The following is a 22238-nucleotide window of genomic DNA, read 5'->3' as shown; positions in this document are numbered from 1 at the left end:
TCCGTTCAATCATTTGAGCAGCTGCTATCATTTCTCATATTTTCTTATAAGTGACAGAAAACCAGTTGCTTTTAAATTAATGTGAAAAAGTATGTATTTCAATCTCACCTGAGAAGACTTTTTATGAGACCGATCTGACTGATATACCGATCTTGATTGTTGCAGTAGCAATTATATTCCTCCTGGAAGGCTGCTTTATGAGCAGTAATTAAAAGTGGGGGCATTTCTATTGATTCAGTGGGGGAATTACTGCCTATATCTTGAAGTGAGTATTAATAAAAGGTCAGTCAGAGTACTATCCTGGGGATAAGACTGTGTTCAAGGGCACATCCACAGAACTGATGCTTCAACCTGTGTCCTTTGTTCTGTTTAATCATCTCGTTCTCCTTCAAACTGACTTGTTCTATGTTTGTTCACTTCACACCTCTTCTTCCACGGACATTTTGTGAGATCCTGTAAATATCACAGTACTTGTCTTGTTCTAAGGATAGAGCCTGATTAATTACTCATTACCTAATGAGGTATGTGATACAAGAAGCATTCCTAAGCCAAGATGATACTATTCTTTTCTGGTTAAAAATCCTGTACACTATATCGGCCAAGCAACTGATATTAATTAATACTTTTCTTTCCAGAGGAAATCCCGACATGGTTACACACAAGATAAAATATCCTGTGTAGGCATGAAATGCTGTATTGTAGTAACAATACATGCAGCAAATAACATATTTTTCTAACATTTTATGTTTTCTTTGCTTTTGAACTTCTGCCATGTGCCAGAGATTGTGATGCGTATTTTGAAGGTAGAGTACTACAATACCCATGATTTCTTTATATTTTGCAGGGAATGTGGGAAATAGGTGCAGCAATGTATTGAACTATATGCAAACATTACATGGAAATACAGCTTATAAGGCAAAATCTCTTGAAAGTCTATGTTTGGTCGGACTGTCTTTACTTTCAAACACAGCCTGAACCTCTCTTTGGCACTTTTCTTGTCATTTCTTTTAAGTAGTTTTCAGGACTAGTTCTCCAGGCTTCTTGTGGGACATTCAAAGCTCTTCTTTGGATTTTGGTCGACTTTTGTTTTGTTCTAAGTCAAGATGATCCCTCACTGTGTGGTGGATCAAAATCGGATAGTACTTTTCTGCGTTCACAATTCTGTCAATTTTGACAAGATCGCCAACATCACTGGCTGAAATTCAGCCCCAAACCATGGCAGAGCCTCCACTGTGTTTTACAGGCGCAGGCTCTGGCTGTAGATACCTGTTGTACCTCTCTCCTGGCTTCCTGCATACATATTTGACGATTTGAACCACACCTGTTGCCGCACATTTTTCGTCCAGTTCTTGTTTAATCTGACATACCTCAACCTTCCCTTCCTTAAGAATGGCTTCTTGACAGCCAACTTCTACTGGGACCATTTCCAGTGAGGCGTCCGTGAACAGTAGATGGATCAACTGAAGGGCCAGATGCATGTTTTAGACCCTGTGTCAGGCTTTTGGTGGATTTCTTAAGGATGACTTTCAGATACTGTTCATCTGTTGTTGATAGTTTATAAGTTTGTCACTTGTTCGTTTGTCGTCCACTTGTCCAGTTTCCTAAATTTTTAAGGACTCACTCCTCATACTAAGATATGCCTAAAACTGCGATATTTGCCAGTTTTTATAGATTCAACTGAAAACATGGTAACTAATACAGTAATGCATTATATTTGGCTCCTCTGAAGCAAAACATAAAAAAATGAGGGGTGGCTGGTGGATATATGATGGATATCACCCACTTCTGTGTCTTACACTTTGCCGCAACGCCTACATATATGTTTTTTCTACTGTTGTCAGCAAACAGCAGGCCCCAGAGTTTTGAGCTATCATGCAAGTCAAACTCCAGATTGTCTGATTTCTCTAATTAAAATGTGTTTTTTTCATAGACAAAATGTAACCAAATACAGTAGTGACTTTAGCAGGTGTATTTTTATTGAAATTCAAACTTCTGTGCCTTTAGCACTTGACTGCACATAATTATAAATGGATTTCACACCTCCACTATATTCTGATTTGTTTACATCACCAACTTGGGGATTATCTTCTGTTTATTTGCAAGCACAAGAGCTTTTCCTTCAGATGTATTATTAATGAAAAATTAAGAAAAGGCTATTTTGTATAGTAAATATTAATCATTAAATTGTATCCGCTGTTAATTTAAATGTAGTCAATTAAGTCTTTAGTCATCAGTAATCATTTCCTAATGTGATGAGGAATTTTGGAAAGTGTGGCCGTGACGATGATAACCATTGAGTCTGCTAGAAGGCGACGGGCAAGGAAGCAGTGACCTGTTTTTCGATGGTTCAGCCATCTGCCTCTGTATCCTGCAGCAGAGCACATTTCATTCCCAGCAGCTTCAAGACACAGGTTAAGTGGAAGCTTGTTGACTCCATGATAAGCTTTCGGGAAATAGATGGCACCCAATCAGAGAGCAGACAGGCAGAAACCACAAAAGGCCACTGGGTGGAAAGAGAACATCTTGCTTGTCGTATAATTAAGACGTTCAAGCCGGGAGCGAGTTTTGATTATGACAGTTAATCTGTCTGCTATTTCTTTATTTATTTCCCCGGTGACAGTAAGCATAGATTACTGGTCAGTGAAACATACCCCCCACAGATCAGACCCCTTTGTTGTACATATCGTTGTTTAATAATAGATGTTAGTTGTTGCTGTTTTTTTCCTTTTGCTGGCTGTCAGATGAGATGGCTGTAATCATTTAAACAGGTAAGACAAATGAAACACACTGTGTATAACATGTAATATGGAACAAGCCTATTTCAGTGAAACTTATGTAACATATGATAGTGAATTATGCTCCAATCAGTACCAGTAATAATGCCTTGTGAAATAAACTAATGTATGTTAGACCTCCTGCTTTTTATATTAGCTGAGGAGGATTTACCACAAGAAAAAATACTTTGATTAAAAAAAGGTGGTGGTGGTGGTGGTGTGGGGGGGGACCCAACAATGTTGGAGTAAACAAAAGCAGGTTAGTAAGAAGTTATGATGAGAGGTTTTCTTCATGCAGAAATAATCAAGGGACCCAGAAGAATAGTATAAAATATGAATATATTTATTATGAAAATGACTGAATATCAAGGAGAGGAGAAATGAAAACACATTACAGCAGGTATCATCATCCCTGTTCTGATGTTCTAATCTCACACAGAGTTTCATATACCCCCTTCTATGTCTGCTCTCCAGATAAGGAAACAAATTGTGCCTCTGCACTATCAAAAAGCAACTAGTCTGTCCTTGAGGCCTATCCTAGAGCCAAAACAAACAGCACCAAACACAACGTGGGTCATTGTTCTCCAAAAGGTTCCATCAGGCCTCCTGAAAAAGAAGTGCAATCCCCCTAAAATACAGGTGTTAACTTCATAAAAATCTATCACAGAAGTCACTGTCAGGTGTAAAGATTAATGCTGCCAGAAGACTTGAGCAGCTATGACTATAGCTATAACATAGGCCTACCAGCTATAACAGGTAGGCTTATGTTTGAAAACTCTGCTTCCGTATATATTTTAGTATTTTTTCATTAAATATCATCAAAGACAGAAAGAAGCTAATTATGTTAATGTTACTTTGGGTACTTCAGTTTAGAGATTGCCTTTTGATTGTGCACTGTTCATAAAGGCAAGTACAGTTAAAGTGAAGAATCAATTACTGTGTAATTAGAAGTAGTTGTTTGTGTCGACAGCAAAAGGAGTAATTAAAAAAACTGTCACTGAGGTCTTTGAAATACCTTAAAGAGCAACAGAAGATACAATAGAAATGAATCTTATAACCACAGATTAAGTGTAGTAAAATGCCTGCAGCAGGGAAGATGATTGAATAAACAAACCTATGTGAAGATTTTATAATCGGAAAATTAGAATAAAAGCTTTCAAAAAATCAACTTCGTATTGCAAAATATGTTAATGGAAGTGAAAAACACACCACTCGTAATTTTTAGGATGATTTTCAAAATAAATATATTCAACAACGTAACACTGTTAATGCGTTAGCAGGAGTGCAGTAATGATATTCACTGTTTCTGTTAAAGCAAATTTTGTTTTAATGTGGAGTACATTTATTTTGAAGAACAGCTCTAGAGTGGTGCGTTTGTGAATTAAGTAAGTGCCCAATGATTTGTCACAACAACTGAATGCCCTGCTGGAAAACTGTGTACATTTATATTGATGTCACTTTGGCATCTACGTACTTTAACACTGCTGCATTTTAAGCAACCACACCGCCAGCCCAAAGAACACAGAAGCTCCACCCACATGACCCAGCGGACCGTGCCCTAATGTTTTGGAACTACTTTAGTGCCATTACAGGGACCTACACCACAATGCAGGGAGTTTTACATTAATGGTCACAAGTAGGATTTTTGACTCCATTTTGCGGGATTAGGTGATAAGATGAGATAAGATGTTATAGAAACATTCCTCCTCAGGACTGAGATGGGCTAATATATGTGTCAGTAAATCACTATATAGTATTAATTGGTAATTAATTGGTAATATGCATGACATGATTTACAAAATTAAAAGGTCCAGAATCCTGTGCTTTCTAATAAGCTGTCTTTATAACACACTGGCATCCTGCAAAGTGGATTATTGAACATGTGCATCATCTTGTGCCTCTTGTAGCTTCACATGCTGTTGTGTTGCTTTATTTGTTCATTTATTTTTTTATTCAGGTATGAGACTTTTGCAAAAGAAAGTACTTTGCATTTCCTGTGTTAAAGGCAAAAATTTGTATTTGTACCAAAGATAATAGAAGTTATATCCTGTCTCCCTGATGTTGTGGTAACCATTAATTCATCAGATTCAGCCAAGTGTTTAAATAACATCTTGCAGTCACTGCTGGAAGAATCTTTTATGGAAAGAAATGGAAAATTATTAACAAATGACTGTTTTAAAGTAACTCTTACTGTCTGTAATGCAGATATATTGGTTTACACCTTTCTTATATGTGCTTTTCTTTCTTTTATCTGTTACCGTATCCCTTGGAGATACATGTATGCCTACAGTATGGTGAACTGTCTTTGTCTCAAATTCTCTGCTCATTATCGGAGTAGGTTCAAGGAGATGGGCACTCATTTGCATAAGGAGCCCCAAGGCTGGAGCCTCTGTGTGTTGCAGCCAGGTGATTCATACCAGCTCCTACAGTCTTATTTTGCAAGGATTAGATTAAAACCCATCAGTCAACCTAGATCACCCTGACCCATAGGAAATGGAGCCAGGTTACCGCAGTTAGGCCATCCAACTTGTTTCTTTCATTATTTCCCCCTCAGAGCTCAGAATAGCTTGTTTTGTAACATAACCATGACAACACAGCAAGTCTATACATTCACTTAAATTTATAGACGAGACCTTTATGAACATTTGCATGGTGAGATGAAGAGCAGCGCGAGCATAAAAATTCAAACAGTGGAGTTATACTGTGTAATATAAAGAGAGCGAGTGCGCGAAGGTTTCCACGTGGGAACGAATATGTGCGCTAAGGAGAAATCAGCAGTGCGGTTCAACATAACAACACATTTATCCAGCAGCAGATTTAAATAAATAAACCTCGCAACATTTTCAAAGAGCAAAAAGAAGTTTTGAAAAGTGCACCAGGTTTAAGGGTTTTTTTGTTTTTTGGGGAGAAACTGCTTTTTTAAAAAAAAATCAAAGTGGTCACTTCAGTTCTGAGAGGTTTAACTAACGAGCTGAACCAAAAGCACTTCTTGTAAATGTCATTTTCGCTTATTTGCTAGTCGAAGAAAAAAAAGTGAATAGAATAAGCATATTTAAATCTATATAATGGTGCAAAGTCACATTTTTAGAGTTATACTTCCCTGGAGCTTTCCCTGCATGTTTCCTTCTATTCGAAGTCTCCTGTTTTTAATAGAAAAATATCGAGTATCTTCAAAGCTATTTCACAACTTCTACTTTACAGTTACTTTCTACTTTGTGTGGTAATAATTTAAAAAGATATATATAAACTTGGTGATAAAAGCTATGTTTACAAGGTTCAGTAGCTCAAATTAGCACCGGCTTGCTCAGTTTCAGCAGGAGATACCGAGACATCAGTTAGGCAATTTTTCTGTTTTGTGTGCTTTTAATACTTCAAGGGCATTTTGTTCCAATGCTTTTATAGTTTTACTTGTAGTTAGCATTGCATATTTTTTTACTTTTTCATTCTATTGATTTTTTGTAATTTTAGCTAAAAATAAGTTATCACTTAAATATGTTGTTATTAAGTTTAAAGACATGTACATAAAAAATAAATTAAATTAATGAAATTGTTTGTGAATGCCATTAATGATGATAATGGAATGTTGTCTTATACAGACGCTCATAGCAAAGCGCACTCCTGTGTGTCAATGGCACGTTTTGCTCTCTAATGCAAGCGAAATCCTAACTGATCATTAAAAACTCCTTTTCCTGTCATCACGGCTGAAATCTGAAACACTTCTTTATTCAGTTAATGTTGAATTCTTTGCAGGTTTTATTCAAGTCTTAAAAGGGGCCCCCCATAAAGCTGTAAACATTCCTATTCTTGCTCTTGTTCTAAGAAATGAAAGCTGTGGGAAACTGACAAACACTGAAGATCGCATGCAGTGCTGGCAAGTTCTCCCTCCACAGAACAGTGCGGTCTTGCTCTAACAAGAATAGAAAGAGATGTGTGAGGCCCTGGAGCGCAACTGAGCAAGAAGACAAGTAGTTTGATGTATTTGTCGCCTCACAGGTCTTCAACTGGCAGCTTCATTAAATGGCACCCACCAAACACCATTATCAACACACAGTCAAGAGGCGACTCTTGGAAGCTGGCCTTCTAGGCATAGTTGCAACAAAAAAAAGCCAAATATGAGGCTGGCCAGTAAAAAGGAGATGATTAAGAGTGGTTAAAAAAAAAACCTCAAAGACACTGGACAGAGACAGTTTTGGGGGAAAGAAGTGTCGTGTATAGACACATGTGTGTTTGAGCTCTTAGATGTGGAGCAAATGGAAAGATGCTGAAGGAGTGCTTGAAGCCATCTTTCAAGCATGGTGGAGAAATGTTATGGTTAAAGGTTGCTTTGGTGTTGGTAAAGGGCATATTTGTAGCGATTTAATGCCCCAAAGCACAGCTCAAAACTATGAAATCTTTTGAGTGTTTTGGAGCCATTTGCTGATATCAGTTGTCCACATAATGCTTATGTCCTAAAATGTCAGGAATGTGGCTCCCAAAAATATACAAAAACAACAATATAGTTAGACCCAAAAAGGTCGGGTTTTCCTGGACTCCTTGCAAAACTTTTGCACCACCTTTTAATCATTTTCACCAATAGAGAAAATCTCATAGGTATGCATTAATCTGTGCAATGTAAAGGCAGGCCGGTGCAGCCTCAGTGTGGCAGCCTTGGTATGACAAAGCGGTCACTGTAGCCATGGCTGTACTTGGGCTGTTGCAGTTCTGACTGTGACACATCTGTTAATGAGAAGAACACTGACTGCACGTGTGTGTGTGCAGTGATGAATGTGCTGTAATGGGGTTGGCGGTTTAACACATTTGTCACAGAAGCAAATAGCACAGCCGTACATATTCACAGCACCACAGAGTCAACCTTCGAATGCAGCTGTCTGAAGGCTGAGTGATAACTGTATCCAGCCACAGCTTCACCTATAAGAGCCAGACAGAGCAGCTGCAGCTGTGCTCACAGCCAGCAGCTGTATACAGTCATAAATTTGCCTTTAATATGAGGAACGAGAAAGAATTATGTAAAACAACCCATCATACTGAGCTCTCTTCTCTTTAGTAGCTACAGAGTGTTACCCTTAGCCGGATCTCTATTATAAGTGAACAACTAGGCAACTTTTTTTATGAATCATAAGGAATAAAAAAATAAAATCAAGGGCAAAAACACTGCGTGGGATTTTTATTGACTTGTGTTCATGTCTGTGCATTCCAGCATTCATATGTCACTTTGCAGCCGATCACAGCTGAGACCAGCCTGTGCAGCTCACCTCAGCTTCTGCCGCTCATCACACAGCTCATTCCTCTGCAGTCCCTTGAGAACTATATGAAAGCATAAAGAAAAATTATGAAAGGCTAATGTCCACTTTAGAGGAAAATATAGTATAATATTTATAAACTCTCCACTCACTGCATATACTTCTTGCGGAGAGTGTAGACGCACTGATGTAGATGGTAATGCAACTTTAATGAACTCACATAGAAGGGGATACAGTATATACATATTAATGTGTGAAAGACATAGTGTTATATCAGCAAAGGCACTTTTGAACTGCATATTTGAAATGTTTTCTGCTTGTCTGAGGTGTTCATCACACTCCTTCAGCACGGGTCCTCGGTCCCTACGCTCTTTGTCGTGTTTTATGTGAGAAGCATTGAAAGAAAGGATTTAACCAGCAGTTTTATGAGGCCTTTGGGTGTTTTAAATTTGTGTTTAGCTTTTGTAGTGCAAAACAATAACTTGGAAAAACATGATGGGTACAGTGAGAACTGAAGATGTCCTTTACTCTCAGTGTTGAAGTTAATTGAGTCTGCTCAGACCTTTTTCATGCAAATGAAACACGAGGGCCTTTGCATCACTGCTTCCTAAACATTTTTTCAGGCATGTCTGACAACATAAGGCAGAAAAGTTCATATCCTACCACCAAAGATAAAAAAACAGAATTATAGTTCTGTTTTTTTAGTTAGTTAGCTCGACTCCATCAGAAATCTGTAGTTTTCCCCTGGTCGTGTACGCCACAGCTGCAGTGGCTCTATTCTCCACCAGTGGGGATCACATTTTGAGAACCAGTGACCCCGGTGCCACTGGCACTGTGAAGAAAAGGGCATGTTATTTGTTTACAGAGATTGTGCATCACTTGAATTTGATCATTGTGAAGATGATTATGTAGAATTCTGTTATCTTGTGTGCGCGAAGCAGTCATTTAAGCAGATAGTCTGCTCTCTGTTGATCTGATCTTTCTCACAGCTCAAAGCTAGTCAGACTTCATGCTGTCTGTGTGCTTGTTTTCCTTCTTTTTCCTCTTCCAGCTCAGTGTAATTATGAAAGGTTATCACTTTCTCAATTAGAGACACAAGCACAAGTTTGCACAAATATTAAGGTGACATTCGACAGTGTCTTTGTGGTTTTTACAGAACGAACGCGCCTATCTTTGCAAGAGTAATAGGATATTATAATGTAAATCTCACTTCCTGTTTTGTGTCTTTTTTCTTTTTCCATTTTAATAGGAGAGGAAGCTTTGTGCGTTCCCAACTATTGAGATCTACAGATCGGATGTCATCAACTATATGGTTCCGCTGTCTCGTCAGACGGACTTCTTTGTACCAGAAATGAAAGAGGAGGTCAGAACAGATGTGAAGGAAGAGGACTCGGACGACGATAGAGGAACCGACATTACAGGTAAAGATTTTACACATCCTCGGATACTGTCAGCTCCCCCTGAGGCAATTAGTGACAGCATCAAAAAGATTTCTCAAACAAGAAGAAAGAGCTGTCAATTTGTCTGATTCAAAATTAAGGGACAGTTTTCAGAGCGGAACAACTTTAGTTTAGATTTTTTGTGTGATTTATTTATTTATCTTTTTTAAAATCTAGCCGTCAAAGAATTGATGCTTTCGGTTTTCACTTGCTGTTCTCAATGGATTACAAAATGTATATCAGTAAAGATTTTCAACTTTTAATGTGTCATTCATTGAGATCTGATATGTGATTCAGGTGTTTTCTTAATTCGTTTGATGCGTACATTTTATAAGAAGTTTGTAGGAGAGCGTAAGAGAGTAGTAAGGTAACTAAACATACTTTAAACCACAGGAATCGGTTAAGTTATCACCGGACTGCGCTGATGTGCAGCTATATTCTGCTATTCTCGGATTATGTGACAATAGAGCAAACCTCAGCATGTGGCCAGTGGTTTTAGCCACAATGAGGTGGTTAGCCTGATGAGTCAATGATGTGTGAAAGCAGCTTTAAAAAAAATCAGGGACAACCAAATGCCACGTGAAAAAGGAGCCATCATGTGGTTATACTGCTGTCGTCTAATTTCAGTCTTACCAAGCATTCATTTCTACTCTGTTGATCCTACAGCTTGTGTCAGTTAAAAACAAACAAAGAGAAAATGCGTAACAACTTTTATTTTGTCTGCCACTGCGCTGACTCCTCTCTCGCCCTGGATCACAGAGGACGGGTGATATCTGAGACTCTGTAATTGCTCTGTCATTACAAGTATGTGCCTTCAAGCGCGATGTCTTCCATGCTGCCATTACTCTTTGAATCACAGCCGACCTGTGGGCTGGTCTCAGAGCCGTATTGACTTAATCAGCGTACAAATCTCCGGAGAACAAAAATGGTGTTGCTCTGTGGGGACAGAGTGAGTGGGGATGGGTTGATTTAAATCAGGTGCCTTAAGAATAGATCGTGTGACATCCCTTGTAAGCACAGCTTAAATTTCAGAGACGTATATGGAAGAAGGCCTAACATGTTCTGACCATGGTTAGTTGGCAGCCACCTTTAAAATAAAGCGTCATTACATGACAGAGGTGAAGACCACTCTCCATACACAGCAGCTTTATCCGCTGTGGAGACTCTCATATTCTGAGAGGCAAGAGCAAACTGAGAGTCTGAGCTATTCACAACTTTAAATGAGTTTGTCAGCATCACCAGACCGAGACAAAGTTTTGATTATTGCTTCCCTAACAAATGAGAAAGTAAATAAGAAAGAACTAAAGTGCCAGAAAGCATTTAAATACGTTAATTCAGATCAAATTAATTCGATCTGCCACGTGTCTTAATCACATGAGGAGAAAGTGATTTTGCAACGTTGCACACTCTTACTTTTTATGCATTCACTCAGTGGTCTCCAAATCTTTTGTTAATTCGTCGTGCCGCCGTGTCTGCGTTAATCGTGGCTGTGTGCTCGGTCTGGAGCCGTAGCCAAGAGTTAATTAGTTTGGCTTACCATGAAGACTAGAAGTAGGGAATAGACAGCTAGCCTTGCTCTTTCCAAAGATGTCCCCATCATAACTAATATTACTAATGAACATGTCTCCAAATAGAAATGTAAAAGTTTCCTTTTTTTAAGTAGAGGTGACACAGCTATAATACAATGTCAATGAAAGGACACATCTACATGTGAATTTACTTAAAGATGTGTCTGTATAAAAATATTTTAGCCTAAGCTTAATAAAATCAAAGAGAGAGGCTGGAGCAAAATAAAAGATATTATGAGTCTCTGTTAGGCTCTAAGATCAGAAGACAAACAGACTCACTCCACGCAGACGAGTGGTGTGTCCATTGTGCAAAGCTCAAAGCTAGCCAACAGCAAGGTGGTCAGTGCAATGGCTGTTTTTGGGTGAATAAACACAAAAGGGTAGATTTTAGGGAGAATTATTGCCTCTAACCGTTTCCTTATACAGTGACTTACTGGATTCTCCTCTGGCTGCCTGCAAACATTACATTATTGAAAACAAAAGCGTTTGTCGAAGTTTCAAACTATTCTTTTGTTGTAGTATTTCAACTGGTGTGGTACCAGTCTAACGATGATTTATCACATCAGTTTATTCTGTTCACAAACTAAATCAAAGACAGTTCGATAAACATTGGTCTTACTAAGTGGTACAACAGAAGATTATGTATAAACATTTGTCACATTCACTTTAAACACTTTTTTTGGGAAAGATGTGATATTTCTTTTTATGCTCCACATTTAACACCCAGAGCCTTTTTAATCATTCAGAACAATGCTGACACTGCTAACAATGCTTAGCTACTGTGTGTAGTAGAAACGAAACGATAAGTGGAGTTTGCAGAGAGGTGGATTTTTTATTTATTTATTTTATTTTGAAGAGTTTCTTTTATCAGAGAGTTGTGTGTTCTGCTTTTTCATACTTGTGAAAATTGGCTTGGAAATCAGTTTCTGTGGAAATATTTGTTGAATGCCTTTGAATACCGTTTCTTCCGTCAGAGAAATGTTTTTTTACCCACTTCTTGGCAGTTTTCCTTCTTGGCTGTGATCTGTGGTTTTGAATTAGCGTCCATAAATCGTCACTGTGAAAAACAGAATCTATCTTTATTAAATGCCCATTACTCAGAATGCCAAGACGTGCCCAGTGCTTAAAACATTTTAGAGCATCATTTGGATATCACAAAAGGCTATTTATAGGTAGATCATGAGGAATCTCCAACACTGAGGTCAAATCAGTTTTCTTTAGATAACAGATAAATGAAACGTTCCCCAAATATTCTGAATGAGTGAGTATTTGCCTTTGATTAAAGAAGTCCTTTTTCTATTGGCAGGGTTGTAGTTAAGGTGGCAGGGTCAGAATTTTGTATCTGTAGTTCAGCATGCTCCTGGTGGTGCAGTGCTATGGGGAGTATTTTCTTTTCACACTTTGAACCCTGCAGTACCAACTGAGAATCATTTAAACACCACAGCCTACCTGAGTGTTGTTGCAGAGCATGTCCATTGCTTTATGACCACAGTGTACCCACCTTCTGATGGTTGCTTCCAGCAGGATAACACGCCAAAGCTCATCTAACTGTAGTTAGATGAGCTCAACAGTCACCACATCTCAGTCTAGTAGAGCACCTTTGGGATGTGGTTAAACAGGGGATTTGTCACATGCCAAAAAAGGGTTCAAACCAGTATAAGCAAGGTGCAACTCATGAAGTGGCTGGGGAGTGTGTCTTGAGTGGCAATCAGAGCAGACACACTATATGTAAGCCGATACCAATTTAATGGCGATTGACCATCTGTAATATATATTATATATGCGGCCCAGCTCTGCTCATTAATATATTTGAAAACATTAACTGTACATCAGGGCTGTACACTGTTTATTTTAAGAATGAAAAGACATTTTACTATGATATTACTGCACACTGAAGCAAACAACAAATACAACCAAGCAATCCAAATTAAGAAGTTTCATTAAACGCAGTGTAAGTGTGTTTTTATGATGAGCTTCCTTAAAACGCTTGTTCTTTTTGGCTCTCATCTGTAAATATGATGATCCATTAAGTGTATCACTTCTTAATGTATGTTTATGCATTCCTTTTCGCACTCTTCTCGCAATCCACTCTGCTTATCCAAGCACTAAGGAAGCCCTGTCTGTGTCTAATTACCTCCTTAAAAATCCTCTTCTCTTTTTCAAACAGTTTGAAGAACAAGACCTTGATTCTCTGCTAATAATCCCAATGGGCCCAATTTAACAACTAATTTAGGCAAATGTTACCTAAAAGACTTTCAGAGGCTTCAACCACACTAGCAATTTCAGGACTTGCTTGCAGTTGTAGTGAAGGGTGAAAGTTGTCCAGTATATTGAGGTTTTTCCTTGGGGGGCTGTCCACCCAATTACCCTAAATAGACCCATTATTTCCTGTAAAACCTTATATTGTAAAACGAATCTTTGGAACAATCTTTTTACTGCAACACACAAATGAAATAGACTATGGATCACTACATCAACCCGTTTATATGCATTTTGAAGCAGCACCACCGTGTCAAATAACCACTTTCTGTGCCACCCAAGACTGTTCCCATCGGGTGTGTTTGGACATGCTAGCTAATCAACAGGCTCATAAATAGTTATTATAATGACCTAAATGGACTTCCATATGTAATATTTTACACTCCAGACAAGATCAGATCTGCTGGATGTGATAATTAGATTGTTGGGATTCAAATAAAAAGAAATGGTGAACCTCACAGAGCAGCTTGGAGACTCCCTGTTTATTGTGTTTGGGTCCCTGATGATAGATTTAGTGCAGACACACTTAGATGTGTGGATGAGATTCATTTGGAGTGTGAAGGCGGAAAGACAATGATGTGGATAAAAGTGTTTTAGTGTCTAATGGGATAGTCAAGTCAGATTCGGTTTTATTTGTCAAAAACATTTCATTTTAAGGCTGTCCTTCTACTTTGCAGAAACAATTTAAGTCTGTGAAGGTTCTCAGTCATCCAGGTCATTGTAGTCCAAGGAGCTTGGAAAGAAAAGCATTTGGACATCTTTAAGTTGCTTGAAGACGTTTCATCTCTCATCTGAGAAGCTTCTTCAGTTCTGAACTGAAGAAGCTTCTCAGATGAGACGTCTTCAAGCAACTTAAAGAAGTCCAGACGCAAAAATAGACAAGCTTGAGAGTCAAACTTGGTGTCACCACCTATATTCTTTAAGACAGTCTGAACACCTTTAGGCAAGCTTTCTTATCATTTCTTTAAGTAGTCTTCAGGAATAGCTCACCAGGCTCCAGGAGGACATTCAAAGCTTTTCTTTGGATGTTGCCTGCATTTTATTCCGTTCTCTGTCAAGATGATCCCACACTGCTTCAATAATGTTGCGGTCTGAGCTCTGGGGAGGCCAATCCATGACTGCTAGTGTACCACTCTTTGCTTTTCTACCCAGGTCTGATTTTACTGTACTGATAGTGTGTTTGGGATCAATTAAATGCTGAAAAATGAAACCTTTTAAGATAGTATCACAATATGTTTGTAAGTCCACCAGTTTTAACGAGATCCCCAACACCACTGACTGAAATGCAGCTTAAGCCATGACAGAGTCTCCACTGTGTTCTACAGATGGCTGTAGAAACACACTGTTTTACCTCTCCACTTATCTGAACCAAAACAATTAGATTCGGATACATCACTCCATAAAACCTCGTGCCACTGATTTTCAGTCGAATTCTTGTATAATTTGTCATACCTCAGCCTTTTCTCCCCGTATCCCTTCCTTAAGAATCCTCATCAGAGTTTGAGAGGAGCTTCAGCGAGTAGCAGATGGATCAGCTGAATCTCTTCTGTCAGGTCTTTGCAGGATTTTTTCCTGTTTCGTAAGGACATTACTTTCAGGTGTTATTCATCTGCTGTAGGTTTTAAACCTGCTCTTTCTTCTTTTGCCCTCCAACTGTTTAGTTTTCTCAACGTTTTAAAAGACACACTGCACACCGTGCTGAAATATGCCAAGTTTTTTAGTTAAAAACTAAAACTACCTTGTTGGTGCAAAAGTCTAATTTTATAGCTATCAAACAGATTTATCTTTGGAAATTTTTGTTGATTCAACCAAAGAAATGAAATGAAATGAACTGTTTTTGTGACAAGCTGTTAGTTGCCTAAAAATGTATTTTTTTTTTCTTTTCTTTGCCAAGATGTCTGTTATGTGTAGACACAACAGCGGTTCATCCCTTTAGTTTGGTACTTTTATGGTTAATGATTCATAGATCAGTGTTAAGTGGGTTAACAAACAAAAAAGCATTCCCTTTTATACTGGTCAGGTACAAGGACTGAACTGAAAACAAGCGAACAAGCATCCAACGTCCAAAGAAAAACTTTCAAAGACCTTCAGAAAGCCTGGAGAACCTTTTCTCAACACCACTCTAAAATAATTAAAATGAAGTCTGGCTCCTTAGAAGGAAAATATAAAGAAATGAGGAGTGGCTCAAGACTTTTGCGCAGTAATGCATATATGTATAAAATCAAACTTCAACACATTAATTCAGCATGTGATCACAGCTTTATACAGGGAGCCTTTTTAAAAGTTATCGTCACATGGGCTTTTCCTCCACTTCTTTGAAGTATCTTCGAGAAGACCAACTGCGGAAAGATCACTGAGTAATATTTCTTCTGTAGGTGGGAGGTGTGATGTTCTTCTCACATTTCTTGCCCTAATGCCAGTTTTCATTTGTAATTTTAGGGAGGCTAAGCAGAAAAAGCTTTATATCTTTCATGTGTCTCTGCTTACATCTTTGGCCCATGCAGAGTATTTTTCTTTCCGTGAACCTTGAACATGTTGTATTTAAACCTTCCTGTAAGTTTTAGTTTTTAAATTTTTCCTAAATAATGCAGATTTTTTTTGGTCCACCTACACAGTACAGCAATAACCTTCCAAATCGCTTGCACAAAAACTCCTATGAATAACATTCATCAGGGACAATAAGTGGTTATTGGGTCACAGTGAATCATAGATCAAAGGGCAATTAGAATCAGGTTTAGACAGAGAGCATTAGTAAGCTGATCATGTGGGTGAGAAAATCTCCATCAATCAGGTTAATGGACATTCTTTGTGATTACAGATATGCAATATGCACAGCAAGAATATCCCTCTCTGCAAATTATAGTCCATTACACAATTTCATGCAAGTAATGCCAACATGTAAATGACTGGTCTGTGACTTTTGTATAAATAATGTCTCTCAATAATATTTTGGTCCCTCTGAGCTCATCTGATTAGTTAAAGTTGACTGAGCTACATCTGCTGAATTTTAAGCGGTGAGCACTTTTAGGTTTCATGAAGCCAACGTTACATTTCTAATCTGTGATCAAAGGATGGAGGAGTATGTAAGTGCATATACCCATATCTTCACATCCTTGCATCATTTTTGATGAGCTTCAATACTAAGCATATTGTTAATGTTAATTACCCAACCAACATTGAGAAGATGATGCTTTTTAACCATATTCGCAGTGTTGCCATGGATCATAAAGTCACGAGATATGACAACCGATTGTGAAGTTGGCTACAGATATATACATGCAGTAACTACTATTTTCCGTAGCTGTTCCCATTGTTTCTTTCTTGCGTGCTTTGTGTAAGTAATAGTCTCTGCCTTGCCACCATTATTTGAATATCTGCAGCAATGTCCCAGAGGATGACTCCTAATGACTTTGTTCAGCCACTGAAGTTTTCACATCGCTACAAAGTATCAGAACACCACCTTGCTGAATTAGCAAAATATTTAGTACAGACTTCCTCTGTTCACCTGTAAAATCAATCTTTCAGTTTTAGTCTACGTGAGCTTTCCTGCCTTTCCTCCAATGATTTTATTTTGTTAATTAGTTGTGCATGACCCATTTTCTCACAGCCAATTTGATCAATTTCTTCTGTTTTGTTTTTTTGCATTGATGCAGGTGCAGATTCCCACAGTGATGTGAGCTCAGTAAGCGGTGGCGTGCCCTGGGACAGCAGAGAGACGTCCCTGGCTGTTTCCACAGCCGCTTCCATGGCTTCCTCACTGCCCCTGAGAGACGTTTTAGATGCCAGCGAAGACCTTAAATACAGGGACCATAGCGACAGAGGCTCTAATGACTCAGTGGGCAGTGGCTCCTCCTTTGAAGAGCTTGACATGGATCAGGAGGAGCTGGGGGAAGGTGAAGAGAGGGTGAAGAAGGAATATGGGGAAGAGGAGGACACTCCTGAAGGTGAAGGCGGAGCTAGAGAAGGAGCTGAACTTGCGGCTGAGAAGAAGGAGCGCTTAGGGGAAGGAGAGGAGTAGGGAGGATGCTGAGGAGATAAGGGGTGTAGCCACGTAACACTGGCATGCTGGAGAGCTTCTCAGCTGTGCTGTTGCTGGTTATCTGTCATGTAATCTTGTTGGTGGATCTAAAGCCGTTAATGTAATGACCAACATGCCGTATTTCCGCGCCTTCTAAATCTCTTTTTGAAGCCTGTACTTTCTGTTATACTCTAATCTCAGTTCAAAAGAAAAAAGAAAAAAAAAATCCGTCTATACAAACATACACACAACAAATGGGAGATTTAATTAGATATTTCATTTTAATTGTAATCCTGTTTGGATCACTTTAATTCCCTTTCAGATTAGAAGTAACCTTTCAGTTTAAGATTAAGGATTAAAAGCAATGGGGAAACAGAGTTACCAACTATCATGGATCATCAGAAAGTATATGTTGTTTTGCCCATATGTGACAGGTGATATTGCAACCCCACTCTCAAGGTCAAGTCCTGAGGAAATTTGTGTCACGCGTTTGTGCGCATTACCCGACTTTGGTGTTGTGATGTAACGACTGGGTGAAAAAGTGCAGGCGTTGCCGCTGCTGTAGAAATGTTCATGGTGCTGTTTCATTGTGTTATTTTATACGAGGGGAAATTCTAAAAGCTGAGGTAGAGAAAAAGATTATTAAAGTAACATCATCAATGCCTCCGGGTCACCAGGACTAAGATTTAGATTAAAGTTCAAACATATTTGTAAGCTTTCCCCCTGAAAGGTGTACAGAATATTTTATTGTCACTCTGCAAAAAAAGGTTAATTGAATTATTTTAATGTATTGTTCATTTTCTGTGGGCAGTTTGTTCTGCCACATTTCATTTACGTTTATGTTGTTGTAGACAAAATTCACCTATTATCTGAAACTAGATGTAACATGTTTGTAGGTTGACGTCGGATATGATGTACGATGCATTGTATGTCTTCCTGTGTGTAATAAAATTTTCAAAGAAATGTTAGTTTGAGAAGAACAGCAAAAATGGTCTCCGCTCTGCTGCTTTTATCCATATTTATTTGTGCGTTTCCCAACAGGGATGCAGGAAGGTAACAAAGTGTGTGTGGCAGTCAAAGCTTTCTCTGAAGTTTCATGACTTTACGATGTAACGATTGCTTTGTGGGGCTTACATGTGAATTCATAAGCTGCATAAAAGAGAAATGGTACAAAATAGCCCATAACATCAGTTTTTCAGTGCCGGGTGAGTTAAACAATGCACTGCTTTAAGGGTTTTTTTTTTTAAGTGAGCAATTTCCCCAGCACCCTTAGGACTGGGAAACTGTTTAATCAGAATGCATAAAATAATACAAATGTAGATACTTTTGGAAAGCATAAACACTTAAGATTAGTCTCACAAAATGTTGTTTATCCAAATGCCGGCGCTGCATCGATCGGGTCAACATTTGACTGAGTGGTTTGGCATTTGTTCTACAATTTATTTAATCAGCTGTGTGCACAAAACAACAGGAAGAATAGGCTCCAGCTGACTACTGAAGTTTGATGGACATACTTGTTCTTTAGCCTGCGGTTCTTAATGAGCATCATGACCTATAAGTGTTAATGTTTTGTTTCCAATCCAGCGCCATTGTAACCATGGTAATTTTACTGAGTAATACGCCATTAACCAGAGAGAGAGAGAGAAAAGCCTTTCATGCGCCTGGTCATGCTGTTAGTGTTGAGGATATTGACTTAATTGAATAAAGAAAAATGTATTTAGGGCTTGTTAGGAATGCAAGCCAAATTAGATGTGTAGACACCAAAGTCCACTGAAGAAGGATTTCACAGCTACACTCTTCTTTGCATTTGACTTGCAGTTGGAGTATTTGGACAGTGATACGTATTTTGGGAGCAGGTGGAAGAGGCTATGGAAAAGTGGAGGTATGCTCTGGAGAGAAGAATAAAAGCCAGTAGAAGCAAGATGAGATGGTTTGCCAGCAGGAGGAAGAGAAGTGAAGGAGGACGTGCACGGGGTTGGTGCCACAGAGGAGGATGCAGATGATCTGCCGTGTCGACCCCTAAAGGGAACGGCCAAAGAAGAAGAAGCCCCCATACACCACCACCGACAGTGGATTGGATATAAAACAATCCAGACTGACTGTAATACAGTCCTTCAGCTTCACGTCAAAGAGTTTTACAAAGTATTATTTAGGAATTACAGCCATTTTTGTACATAACCTCTATATTCGCATGTTCAAAAGTAACTGTACAGTTGTCTGACAAGCATTTTCATGGCCAGGCGAGGTCTGTTTCCACAGTATTTCACAACAAATTAAGCAGATAAAAGATCTAGAGTTGCTTCCATGTGTTGATCTTAAACTGTTAACCCTTCTGGTACACTAACCTGGCAATGAAACTGTTTGTCATTCGATCTTTAAATGACTTCTGAGCCTCTGAAATTAGAGGATTATTTATAAAAATGGCTGCAAATCCTAAATAATACTTTTGTTAAACCCACTGAATTACAACTCAGTCTGCACGTCAGTCACATGATTACCACAGTAACACAGCAGAGTATGTGCTAGCAGCAATACTTCAATAGCATATTTGCAGTTTCAAAAATGTTCCACATGCTTTGACGTCACCATAGCAGACAGAAAGAGACTTGAGAAATTTCAAATGGGTACACATGGGTACCCTGATGTACCAAAATAGCCAGTTCTTCTAAAAACTCTGCTTCACATTTGGCATATCTAATGTTCAGATGCGCTTTGGCTTTTTAGAGATCTGGAGCTGCACAATGGTGTTAGGCAGAAATGAAATCTTTTATTTAAGCTGCTTTCCATGTTTATTGGACCCATAACATCTATACTGATACTCTGCAAAAATCTCATAAGTGTTAACTTTATTATGACATCAGTGTTATTTCTAAACCCTGTTGTTGCAGAAATGTACTGTGTTCATTTTTAACAGATCTTTAAATAATAAAAAGTGACTATAAAAATGCGCAACAGCTAATCTATTACAGTTATTCTATTACAAATGTTAGCCCCAAAATGTAATATTGGTCTGGCTCCTTAAACTCTCAGGAAATCCTAATAAATGAACAGTAGATGATGGCAGAAGGTGAAGATGTGACACCTGAGTGTTACTGAACAACCACCATCAACACAGCGCTGATCTTTTGGTCTGATACAGTGATTCCCACAAATCAAGCACGCAATCTAACCAAGGGCCACTTTTGTTGGAGGGTTCATTATAACCGTGTTTTTTCCTTCACTTTGTCCTCGATTGCCTTGCAAGTCTCATACAGAAATATAACCTTATCTATTGACCAGAAAACGCACAAACCACGCCAGCCTTTAGTAATATCGTCTTTTTCTGACGAGAAAAAAAAATGAGATCGGTGTCTTGTGCGTGACCAGTCTGCGGGGACAGATGCCCTCACCACATGTGTGTTGCACTTTCAGGATCAACTCTGGCACCCCAGCCGTGGTCCAAAGGCAAAAATAAAAATCGGTGAGGAAAAGAGTGCGATGACACACTGGGTCAACAACTGATTTAATTAATTGTGAAACCCACATGGGTGTCACACAGCGTTCGAGGGCGCGGAGATTATTGCCTGTCCATGAAGTTAATTATTAATCTCATTACACTGAAAGAGAGAAAGAGAGAGACGATGTGAAGTCTCAACATACAAATTTAGAAGCCCACGACTGCGTGTGCGAAGCTGCTTTTGACAGGAAGGAGGGGGGGTCCCAGCACATCCCCTCTCCAAGCGCACGTCCCTCGAAACGCATCGGCCTGCCATCTGGGACTGACCTCACACTCATCTCGCGCCGTGTCACAACTTGTTTGCCGATCCCAAATTAAAATTATCACATCTGGAGATAATCAGCCCCCCCCCCCCCCCCCGCTCATTTGAACTAAACAGCGGGCGATTCTTTAAAGCTTCTCTCCACTGACATCCACAGTCCGTCAGTTCGCGTCTGCAGGAAGCCACGCAGTCGGTTCATTGGGCTCTAAATGACATAATTTGGCACAGAGTTGCGACGAGGCAGACTGCTATATCCAGGACTGCTCCTGCGTGGAGCAACTGCGTCTTTGTTCAAGTGCGAAAAACCTTCTGAGAGTTCTCCCAGGTTGCTGTGGCCATATCCGCAGCAAGCGCGTTCATCAGCTGATGTAAAAAACAACAAAAACAACAACATATATATATATATACACATATGTGTCTCGTTGCCAGCTATGGGGGATTTTGCCAGTCGAGTAACAGGTAGAATTTCAATTTTGTGTCGGTTCTCAGGGCGCCAAGTCGATAAACTGGCATCCCACCAGGATAAACAACACCTTTAATGCACGCCGTCTTATTAATCTCTCTCACACTTGACGCTCAAACAGAGAGAGAACCCTCTCTCGCTCAACGCAGTGATGTGGGCTTCACTTGCATTTATTTCAAGCGCGTTTAGGAGCTGTGACTTTTGAACCGCTGTTTGCAGGAATCGCTCCTCCAGGAATCCGGCGACTCTTTGTGCTGTGTGTGTGTGTGTGTGGCGTTATTATTATTATTTTCAGCACCACGGACAGCTGCCTGGCACGCGGCTCAAACTTCAGGCAGCTACGCTCACCTCCTTCATCCACCCTGCTCCCCAGCTCCTCTGTAGTTCGCAAACACACTTGCTTTAGGCTTTAAAAAGAAAAACTCCAACAGTGGCGCGAAGGATATGCGTTTAGTCTGCACCGAGGATCCACTGCACGGTAGCGCTGGAAACTGAGGAACCGTTGGCAGGTAAGAAAATGTGTTTCTTTTTCCCCCCTTTCTTATTTTCTGTGATTTTTTTGTGCGTTGAAAGCCTCCAAAGTGCATTTTTCTGAAGTTAAACGAGTTGTTTTGTAAGGAAGGCGCTTAAGTCGCGTTTTGACTTTGTATGGTTGACAAAATTATTCTTATGATGCTGACAAGACTGTGGTTTTACACCCTTTAATGCAGCAGGCTACA

General features: G+C 39.3%; 2 protein-coding genes across 2 annotated transcripts in view; both read left to right on the top strand.

The window, feature by feature from the left end:
• Positions 1 to 18278, top strand: part of tex264a (testis expressed 264, ER-phagy receptor a) — a 69981-nt gene extending 51703 nt beyond the window's left edge. The window contains exons 3-4 of the mRNA XM_040028706.1: positions 9264 to 9435; positions 16934 to 18278. Of these exons, the coding sequence (XP_039884640.1) occupies positions 9264 to 9435; positions 16934 to 17298 (537 nt within the window). The 3' untranslated portion in view covers positions 17299 to 18278. The remainder of the gene's footprint in view (positions 1 to 9263; positions 9436 to 16933) is intronic.
• A 110-nt stretch (positions 18279 to 18388) lies between these two features.
• grm2a (glutamate receptor, metabotropic 2a) overlaps positions 18389 to 22238 on the top strand; it is a 36211-nt gene continuing 32361 nt past the window's right edge. Inside the window, exon 1 of the mRNA XM_040028702.1 lies at positions 18389 to 22028. The gene's annotated coding sequence lies outside the window, so the exon portion shown is untranslated. The remainder of the gene's footprint in view (positions 22029 to 22238) is intronic.

This window comes from Simochromis diagramma, unplaced genomic scaffold (assembly GCF_900408965.1).
Source record: "Simochromis diagramma unplaced genomic scaffold, fSimDia1.1 OVJJ01000483.1, whole genome shotgun sequence".
Taxonomy (NCBI): domain Eukaryota; kingdom Metazoa; phylum Chordata; class Actinopteri; order Cichliformes; family Cichlidae; genus Simochromis; species Simochromis diagramma.
Note: the sequence above shows the minus strand (reverse complement) of the source record. Positions and strands in the feature narration are given on the sequence as shown.